The sequence below is a fragment of the Limulus polyphemus genome, unplaced genomic scaffold (assembly GCF_000517525.1).
Source record: "Limulus polyphemus unplaced genomic scaffold, Limulus_polyphemus-2.1.2 Scaffold866, whole genome shotgun sequence".
Taxonomy (NCBI): Eukaryota; Metazoa; Arthropoda; class Merostomata; order Xiphosura; family Limulidae; genus Limulus; species Limulus polyphemus.
The window spans coordinates 236108-247445 of NW_013666476.1; the positions used below are offsets into that span (position 1 = coordinate 236108).

The following is an 11338-nucleotide window of genomic DNA, read 5'->3' on the forward strand; positions in this document are numbered from 1 at the left end:
CTTTCTAGAACTCATTACGTGTTACCAGAATAACGCGACTTTCGCTGTCGTAACAATACTGATAAACTTGTGCATATTTTACACGAAATGCTTGAAATAATGACGATGGGTTCAAGTTTTGATCATATTTGTTTTTTCAGCATCTTCTATAAGAGAAGTGTAATGTTTGGCACATCTCACTATGAACTAAATTAATACAATTTCGATCCCATGACTTATCTAAATAAGACTAACTGATTGATAATGAAACACAGTTACAAGAGAGAATAAGAGTTTAAGATATGTTCAAAATAAGTAACTTTCCATCAATTTTAAGGATAAAGCTTACATATTGATGAGGTACAAGGCAAAATGTAGTACATTTTCAACTAGAATCTTTTTCCCAGTACATTATGCACTAACAGTAAAATAACTAACAGAAGGTTGGAGAATTCAACCCCATGTGCCCTCCTATCAACTAATGAGAGAATTAATAGTTTGCACAGAGGTGTGTGTGTGTGTGTGTGTGTATGTGTATGTGTGTGTGTGTGAACAGAGTTAAACGTAAGATAACCTTTTTTCCCCCCATTCCCATTAGTCTAGCAAATGCCTAGTTCGTACATTTTAAACTCTGTAGTACGACTTTTCCCCAGCGCAGTATGATCCAACAGTGAATCAAGTTTAGGTAACAGATGGATGAACTCAACTCCTATCAACTAACGGTAGGCCGAAAACGTAACTTTGGCCATTAAAGATGGTAGTAAATTGCAAGTATTTAATTGCCTTTAAATTTGATAAGTAGTTTTCAAAGCGTAAGATTAGATATCATTAGCAAATTACATTATGATTCAGCAAACTTTCATTGAAATTTGTCTTTTTTTTTTTTAACTCAGCATTGTTTGTTTGTTTTTTAATTAAGCACAAAGCTACACAATGGGCTATTTGTGCTCTGCCCACCACGGGTATCTAAACCCGGGTTCTAGAGTTGCAAGTCCGCAGACATGCCGCTGTGCCACTGGGGGGCTCAGCATTGCTGTCAGGTTTATTATAATGGAGTTTGTTTTTGTTAAAATCAGGAGCAAACAGTTTTTGAACAGTTGTTACAATGGGGACTTAATAGAAGCTACTGTATACCAATAAATAAGGAGGTTGACACATTAAATACTTTGTCCGCAGTCTATATTAAGCTTTTGATCATGTTTCTCCCAGACACCCGCCATCTTAAAAATAAAACATGTCTTTCAAAGTACATAACTTCAAGTCTTAGAGTAAATTTTAACCACCGATAAAATCATTACCTTCTGAGGTGTTTCAGGGTTAACTCTTTCCCACGGTGGTTGTTGCCTCCTTCGGTCAATCCTATCATGAAGAGTAGCTTATTAGAATACATGAATTTTGAAACTTCTATTTAAAAAAAATATATATTTATTTACTTATATTACAGAAACAGTTATGTTGTTAATATTGTGCAAGAATCACGAAATGATGATCTGTTACTAAACTGTATTCTTACGCAGTTTACTTGTTACTAGATGAAAATTACGTGATCTACTTAAGAACCAATGAGGGAAACGATCTTTTTTTTTTTACCCTCAGTCAGTTATAGATTAAGTTTGAACTATGGTTAATGGAAAATGTTTGTGTGTATTTAGAAAGGAATATATATATATATATATATATATATTTCAATTTTCCACCTCTCGAAATGGTTAACAATCGCTATTCGTTAAAGTAAGTGGAAACTAAGTGAAAAGGTCATTATTCGGATAAGATTATGGTTTTAAGACAGTTTATCACGAGTTTGATAAACGGTCTTACACTTCATACTACTAAACGTAGTTTTACACTGTACTGGTATAAATGAAGAGTACTAGTGATAAGACAGGGTACAGGTACCAAACACTTCTGTTGCGCAGTGCTTCTATACTGACGGTGAACTAAATTAGCAAGTCACGAAGAAAGTGGAGAATACAGGTATAGCATGTGACTTGTAACTCGCCGTGTATACACATACACTAATAACGTTAGTGCGGGTTAAACTTTCCCTACATTTTGACTTAAAAACGTTTGGGAAATACAGTTTTTGATTGATCCTCTCAGCAAAAGTATCCAAGCTTCAAGTAGGGAGACGAGGATGAATTTATCTTATGAAATTAAAGATCTGTCGTCTTGGATACACACAATCATTTATCACAGGCAGATAAGAAGTTCTTTGATAGATATGTTTTTTTTTAATTACAACAAAGTCCAGTAGAAATATTAACAACTTACATTACATCACTCTTGTGTACTAAAGCATATACACAGTAGGCCGCCACACCTACGCATGCAGTTGTCATGATTGCAATTAGGGGTATAATCTATGAGAGAAAAAAACAAAAACAAACATTCATAAAAATGATAAAATATTATACAAAAGTCACCATTGGCACAAAATTTATTTCAATCAAACATTACATAATTATTAAAATTGAATATTATAAAAAGTGATATAAAAAAAAAATTACAAAACCCGGTTTGTACAATACCCGGAATCGATCCCAAAACTTGCCCATTTCCCGTATCTATAAATACCTGAACTAAAGGAGAAAGTTCAAGCAAGCGTGGCACGAAAAAACAAAAAGTTCTTATGAAGCAGATTGGGCGTGTCGTACTGTAAGTATCTTTTAAATTCCAACAGTTGTGCTAGCTGTAGAAGCATCATAAAAACGATTGTGCCATAAGTGTTTGAAATAAAATTTCTGATCCGATTTCAAAGTTAAACTTCCGGGTTTTTGATAAGTTTACGGCTTAGCTGAATTAAGCTTATGTCTGACCTCATTAGTCTTACAAAATACTTTCTTACCAACAACAACAACATCAGTAAAACTTTCCAATCTAAGTCGTTTCAGACGATGAATAAACAATATTGTGTAAAGTAAACTACAGCTTAGTTCAGTCATAATTTTGGTTGGTTATGAATAAATAATATTGTGTAAAGTTGTTTTTGAATTTTGCGCAAAGCTGCACTAGCCGTCCCTAAGTTAGCAGTGTAAGACTAGAGAGAAGGCAGGTAGTCATCACCACCCACCGCCAACTCTTGGGTTACTCTTTTACCAACGAATAGTGGGATTGACCGTCACATTATAACGCCCCCACGGCTGAAAGGGCGATCATGTTTGGTAGGACTGGGATTCGAACCCTCGACCCACAGATTGCGAGTCGAGTGCCCTAACCACCTGGCCATGCCGAGCCTTGTGTAAAGTAAACTACAGCTTAGTTCAGTCATAATTTGGTTGGTTATGAATAAATAAGTTTTAGCAACAGAAAAACCCGTTTTCCGTGGCTGTCATTCTCGAATTATAATTTGCAAAAATATTTGATCGTTCATAAGTTTTATCAGGTTATACAGTTTGTCTTTTTGATGTAATTCTGTGACCGTTTTCCATAGTTATAAAAGTATTTTGTACCTATTAGATATCAGAACTTAAATATTTGAGAGTTCGCTAATCTCGTAGCATTTTCATCTGGGTTCTTCTTCGACAATCTTTAAAACTGTAACAAAATTCTCTTATAAAACGATCAACGTTGTGTCAGAACCGTGCCTGTAATACGTACAGTTAAAGTGTCTCTTAGTGACACAGCACGAAGTCTAAAAGGCTTAAAACTAAAAAACTGGTTTCGATACTCGTTGTGGGCATAGCACAGACAGCCAAATGCGTAGAGATTTTTGCTTAAAAAAAATTAGAGCATAGCCTGAGGACGACAGTTCTAGAAAAAGAATAGACTTGTCAACAAGTGTGCTACATGACACAAAGTTCAATTAGAACGTAGGCTGAGGACTACAGTTCTAGAAAAAAAATAGACTTGTCAACAAGTGTGCTACATGACACAAAGTTCAATTAGAGCGTAAGCTGAGGACGACAATTCTGGGAAAATATTTTTTGATAATATAACAACTAAGAAATATTGGTTCAAAATGATGGTCTAAAGGCGGTAGATTCTTAGAGTTGATAATTTCAGGAGAACAATTGTTGTTAAAAAGATTTCCTTACTAAAATTCAGTGATCAAAAAATTTAAAAGCCAAATTCTGCAAGAGTAGTTGATATTGACATTTCTGGAAGAGTTATTTATATCATTAAAGTAAATAATGATAAAAATTCTGTAAATAGTAGATTGATATAGGTTAAAGCATTAGTTCTTTAAACCGAGAAAGGTCAAAATATTCTGTGCAAAATGTTGGCCATAACATATTTTTACTCTAACAAAAAAAAAAATAAAAAAAATAACGTACACTATCAATACAGCATTAATGACGATAAAAATATAATATAGTTTTATAGTAGTAAAATTTGTTTTATGCACAACTTAGGGATCGAATTATGAAGAAACGAAACGATTGTGAACTGCACATATTGTAGTTATGTTTATTTGATCAACGTTTCGGTTTTACGCCTTCATCAGTACTGTTTCTGTAAATCCTGCTACAACATATTAGTGCAATACTTTTCTAAAGCACTCCGAAGTTACTTTAATAGCAACTCCACTGCTACCAGTTCAACAATCTGAGAAGTATATCAGCATCAGCTAGCCTCCTGTTATCACTTACACTTAAGAAGTTGGTGATCCAAGAACGCATCGTGAAACTGCCTCAAATAAACTGTGTATCTCAAAGTTAGTTTAACCGTAGAAAACTAGCGAAGCATCAGAAACTTATAGGTTTAATATTTGTGATAATTATAAAAATTACAGGATATACCTTACATACATACACGCACATTTGTCACATTTTTAATGTATCCATTTCGTTTAAAAATAGCATTTCGGATCTAACTTCCCTCAGGTCACTGCCCAAATGACCTTTTGTTTAATACTACAATTTAGTTCGCTGGGTGAAGAGAGAAACAGTATCCCAGAAATGCTATTTATATGTACAAATTAAGAGAGATGTGGCAAAATATTTGCAGTGTACGTGATTTGTATAATTAAATCTTATGCATGTTGGTTCCTCTTGTTTTTAAACCAACAGAAAAGTAATCACGTAGCAACAATAATATTAAACGAGTATTTTTGGCATCAATTTAATTTAACAATAAAAGTTTGCCAATCTTCTTACACCCTCCTGGTAGCTCAACGGCAAGCCTAAAGGATGTAACGCTAAATATAACGGGTTGATCCCCGTGTTGGGCACAACGCAGGCAGCCCAGTTCACTTCTGTTATACATTTGTAAATTGTCCAAATGCGTTACAGTTAACTATTATAAAATGCAATGCGATTATAATTGCAATAGGCTGTGGTAATGAGTACGATAAGATCAACGAAAGCCTATTTTTAATTTCTTACTCAGGTAATTCTTACCTCCGGTTTTTTCCTCATGGCCCGAAAACCAAAGGCAAAGTTCTTCATTTCGCCGTGAGAGATAGCCGAAGGTTTGTTTCCTGGTGATGCCATTTTATCTAAAATGAAACTATAAAATGATTATAAATCTAATGGTGGAAAACCATTTAACATTATTTTTATGATTTGAAACATTTTATAGGTAGAAAACACATTAGGTTCTGGGTATGTTAGTTGAAGACAGTGAATACTCATTACAAAAATTACTATATTGTTAAAAATTATCAACAATTTTATAATTTTAAAATGGCAGAAAATGAAATAAAACTTGCAAAAATATAGAAAAATATATTAAAAATGTTAATACTACGCTCTGTACACATAAACATTCCACATGCGAGTATTAGCAGAAAATTCATTAGGTTTAAAATGAATCAATTTAGAAGTTTATTGCATAACATTTTTTGCTTGTGGTCGACATACTTCGAATGTAAGACTTGTCAGTGTAGACTGTATTAATTAGATCAATAAATATATCCACTGTCCAAATCTCGTGTGACGTTATTAGGGTAGAGCCAAAAATCACTAACAGCAAGGGTAGCGAAACTCGAGTAATATAGTTTGAACAGTATAATTAATTAGCTATGATCATCACTACGTATTACTATATTTGCATTAGTTTGATTTATGCAGGTAGCTTGCTTTGATAATTAATAATTCGATTGGGATATATATATATACACACATGTGTGCACGAAGAAAAATATATAATTGCCATGAAATGATGGCAAGATTAAATATACACGTCATTAGAGATGATTTCCTGTTGTTCTCTTCTGGTGGGAAAAAATTGTATGGTAACAGCTCTCGTTTATAATTTTCACTTTATAAAAATCAAATCCGAATATTAAACATTCGCTATATAACATACCCATAAACTACAAGTTATGAAAGTATAAAATTTGGTTGCTGGGCTGAAGGCTTTCTTTGAAAGGTCTACATTGGACAGAGTTCTGATTTACTACGCTAAATTCAAAGAGAGAGAGAGAGAAAGAGTTCAGAAGTGTGGTATACCCTAATCCAAACCTGCCTCACATTAGTACTGTTCCAAATTATATTTATAATTGTAGAAAAATCCAAGGTTATCAATTTGTACAACTATCTGTGCCACCACTTAATATGTGCTGACCCACTGTAGTGGAGCAAGCCCAAGGTCAAAATGCAATCTTTGTCCGAGTAAAATTATTAGTAACGTTTACGACTTTGACAATGTGTGAACAATAACGTCATTATATGTAGTATATCGACACGAAAATGTAGAAATATTATATAGTATGTATTGTAAATTAGCTAGGAGAGTGTGAAATCATTACTACTGTCACTGCAATAAACACGAAAGTGGATGATTTGTTTGGTTTGAATTTCATGAAAAGCTACACGAAGGCTATCTGCGTTAGCCGTCCCTAATTTAGCAGTGAAAGACTAGAGGGAAGGCAGCTAGTCATCACGACCCACCCCAACTAATATTTGGATTGACCGTCACATTATAACGCCCCCCACGGTTGAAAGGGCGAGCATGTTTGGTGGGACGGGTGTACATTTAGCAATATTGCTTACAAATCGTTTTAAAGAAAAGATAGTATGGTGAAAAAAAAGGCAGTACTTTGTGTTGCCACTACCAAGATAATCCTATACGAAAGATTTACTGCTATGGTATCTTATCACTTTGTGCATGGCTACAACTGATATTCACCTCTACAGTGAAGATCCTTAAAGAAAAACTGGCATAAAATTAATATTCATTAAAAATCAAACGTTTGTCTTTTTCTTTTAAGTCAAACACATCTAGAGAATTTCTTAGGAAATTTCTAATTTTGAAAAAGTTTAAATATTGAGATATATTAGGAATAACTGCAGCCCGGTATTTAGTTTCGCGTTTTTAATCAACGCTTCTGAATGTATAATAACTTCAGATAAATTAATAGTTTTAGAGCTATATGAACTCAGCATATTAATACTAGCATTAGCAGCTTGAACTGGTCTATGAACTCTTCTTAAAGCGTAAGTTAGTGGCGTACCCAGGTTTTTCACTCGGGGGAGGGATAAATTAAAAAGCTGAAAGTGAACTAAGTTTCTAATAAAATGATCATTAAAACAAAACAAATACAAGTGTTTATAAAAGTTCTGTTTTTTATTAAATTATACAAAACGAGGCTTTATATAAAAGCTGAAAAATGTGTGATCAATATGCCTAGATTTTTACGCCCCCCCCCCCCTCCCCCGGCTAGTCCTCCGACGTAAAAGTTGGCAATGATTCAAACGAGGGCAAGTAATACTTGACGTAGAAACTAAAAAAAACAAGAACAAAAAAGTTAAAAACTACAGTATATAAAAGATAGGTAAAAGTTAAAGGTCAGCAAAATCACTAATTAAAATATTAAGTATGATGATGCACGGTTTTACGAAAGAATATGGAATATATATATATAAAAAAAACATGAATATTTCAGTTGAAATTTAAAGAAGTTGTGGTTAGAAGAAATAATAATTCCCTAGCTTTGAGCAGTTAAAAGATACGGTAAGTTGAGTTAATTTATTATTCGAAGTAATAAAACTTCAATAATATTGAAACACAATAACTCATGTAACGTTGAGTGAAATAATATCTCTGCTTCTGTTCGAACTGGCTTAGGTTAGTTCTCTTTGGAATATTGCCAAAAAGCAGGCGATAAGCAAGTTGCAGGTGCAGGGAACCTCTCGTACAAGTCACTATCCGATTGGTCGAAAAAAACTCAGAATAAAACGATTATAGTGCTTAATCAATATAGTACACAACTGTATTACGAGACTGTATGTGCGAGTAAGATGTCAATAGAATTCCAGTAATACAATCTGCATATCAGCAGCCATATTTAAGCTATAGATTTTATTATTTTACACAATAAACCAAGACAAAAAAAAATACTAAAATTAACGATGGTACATTCTTTAACAAAGTCTTTGTTTTCTTGTCTGTAGACTGTTGCTAAGCCAGTACGAAGAACACAACGCAAGACAGTATCATCAATAACCTTTGGTATTTGTATTTAATCGATAAGTTAACTTGTACAGCTCTGGAAACAAAGATGGCTAACACAGGGATGGGATGGGGCATAACAACTGGATACTTCTGAACCACTTACAGAGGTTTATCGATGACATAGATCCGTCGCCATGGTAATGGTATTATCACAAAAAAAAAAAACACTTCAGGTAACTTTTTTGCTTAGTTCATTTATTTCATTAGAGGCAGCTACCTAACCTACCTATAACTGGCTACATATGGTGAATGTGGGTTTGAGGATTCTTATTTGTTCTTAATTATTCTTTCACATGTGGTGCTACACGAATGGAGGTTAAACTGGTAATATATCCCCACTGGGGGGAGGTCTAGGATTTGCAGAAGCGGGAGGCTTAACCTAGTGCAGCCGAGGATCAAGGGAATATTTATAAATAGCGCCAAAACTCTTTCCCCTCTTTCTTGTTCTTCCAAACGAGGAAATGTTATCCTCCCCTCCCTCCCCCATTTCTGTTACCCTTATTACTAAGGTACACTTTACTACTGTCACAACGAAGTTTTGCGGGTTTTTTTTTAATTTTATTTGCTGCCCTGCTGTCTGAATAGTTATATTAAAATATCAAAGTAAGAGATGCCTACTTTCTATGTTAATTTTAACTGTGTTAGTATACATTTACTACATATTAGTAGACAATTTGTTTGTAATTAAGCATAAAGCTACACAGTGGGCTATCTGTGCTCTACCCATCACGGGTATAGAAACCCGGTCTCTAACGTTGTAAGGCGATACGGATCTATGTTGGAAGATCTAATGTGAAGAATATTTAGATTCATTGTGACGGCTGATTGTACTTGTCGAGTCTTTAGTAATGTTCCAACAGGATCACATTTTGCAGATATGAAACAAAAAATATATCGGAATTTTAGCAAGAAAAATATAAAAAATTTTGTCACAATGATTTTAATTAATTTGTGCGAGTTCTTACCTGATCATTAAAATAATGAAGAAACTAACTTATTTAAGGCATATTTCGAAGGTTTTTTTCATAATAACAAAATACGTAGGCCATATATAAGAATGAACTCCATACATTTAAAGCATATAGCCAACATTCGTTTGGGCTACTCTAGTCAAATAGTGGGATTTGATTGACACTCTTATAACGTATTCACGGCCATAAAGTGCGGAGCGCGATATTGCGGCAACGGACGTGGATCATGGACCCTCGAATTACAACCTGGTACGTTAGTTCCTATGCCACATCCAACCCGTTCTAACAACAGTAATAATTAAAACATCTGTCATTACAAACTAAAAATAGGCTTAATTGTTGTAATTTAACTCCTAAACACAGTAAAAATTAGAAAATAAAACTAATTGGGTAAAGAAAGTTTTAATATAGCGTCTTAAAACGAAGTTATGGTATACAAAAAACATTTTAATCCTTTGGTTAGCACGTATGTAATTGAATAATATTATTAACCGGTTTGAACATGTCCTTAAATCGACGCGAAAATTTTGAGGCTAAATAAATTAGGTTAATTTTTTTTAACTAAAAAAAAAATAAATAATAAAAAAATAATAGTGCTGAATAGTGACATGAATAATTTCAAAAATGGGGGCATACCCTTAATTACATCCCTGACCAAATCAATAATTCCAAGAAAATTTAATGCCTCTGCACGATATATTTGATGGTCAACTAATTATATGGCACCTGCTTAAATATGACTGTACTAAACGATACACAACGAGTACATACAATGGTTGAAGAGTACGTGGTTCACGAGCTCACAATATCTATCATGAAACAGCTGTACATATCGAAATATGAAATGGCTCTCTCTCTGTGCGCGCGAGATTTTTCTAGAACTTGTGGTAATGAACTCTTATGTTTTGGTTCATGGTAGAATTGCACCAGGACAATAATCAAGGGATTTACAGTTGTTTGGTTGCGAAATAAGCTGGACTAATGAGAATTAGTCAAACTTTTTGAAGAGATGAAAGCTTACAAATTTATATAGCGATGAGATTAATAAAAACTCCAGGCAGCTCTAGTTGCAAACTACCTTACTCTACGTTTTTCACTTTTTTAAGAGTTGCGTTTTTAATTTATCAAAATTGTGAAAGGACCTTTCAGTTCTTCAAGAGATTTGATAACTTCACTCCATACAATTAACCGAAAAACCGCATATGAAAAATAATGTTTCGATATTTCATGTTATATGTCTAGCACTAACTTTTTTATGAAGTTTTCTGTTTATTAAAAATTTAAAACCCTACTTAAGCTTTAAGTTCTATCGTTAGGTTTATTAGAAAGATTTAAGAATTCTTTGAAGTTTTGGAAAATTTCTACCATATAATACAAAAAGAGAACTTACTACTTGGGTATACCAAATAGAATATTTCAGTGCTAGATATAGATATCTTCCTCAGTTTATTACCAACCGCACCACGGTACTTTAATCATTTGTTCCCTACCACCATCGTATTTTATACCATCTACCGGCAAATGTCGCACATGGAGAAAACTGACGTCACAAGCTACGTCATTCCAAGAAAATTACGTATTTCAACTGTTTTGGCAACGTGTCATAATGAGGCGTGTTATTGCGCAACCAATGGAAATCCACGCAGTAGGCTTACTCATCGTATTGATTTCCTTGCTTCCGAAGTGGAAGCGTCGTTGTTTTGCGGCGTCATGCTATTATAAAATACGGCAATGCTGTGTTAGAAATGGTTGTTTCTCCTATGTGAAGTTAAGTTCGGCCATTTCTTTTCTATTGTGTTCACGTGTATAATCTTTTAACCAACAAACAAAGTTCGGTAACACAATAGTATGGCATGCCTTATAAAAGATTCTGCGTGAAATTTTTTACTATTGTGACGTCATTAAGATCACCACTCTCTGTAATATACGTTTCTGGAAACAGGTTTCATACAAACGAATATAAAAATAAATGGGCACAGTAATCTTGAAAT

General features: G+C 33.8%; 1 protein-coding gene across 2 annotated transcripts in view; it reads right to left on the reverse strand.

Annotated features, from left to right (window-relative positions):
• Positions 1 to 10853, reverse strand: part of LOC106460943 (normal mucosa of esophagus-specific gene 1 protein-like) — a 16021-nt gene extending 5168 nt beyond the window's left edge. The window contains exons 1-4 of one of the 2 annotated variants that reach the window (XM_013920700.2): positions 10738 to 10853; positions 5319 to 5427; positions 2251 to 2339; positions 1278 to 1338 (exon numbers count right to left, since the gene is read on the reverse strand). In XM_013920700.2, coding sequence (XP_013776154.1) covers positions 1278 to 1338; positions 2251 to 2339; positions 5319 to 5411 — 243 coding nt within the window. In that variant the 5' untranslated portion in view covers positions 5412 to 5427; positions 10738 to 10853. The remainder of the gene's footprint in view (positions 1 to 1277; positions 1339 to 2250; positions 2340 to 5318; positions 5428 to 10737) is intronic. The other variant, XM_013920699.2, reaches the window with a different exon arrangement.
• Positions 10854 to 11338: the final 485 nt, after the last annotated feature.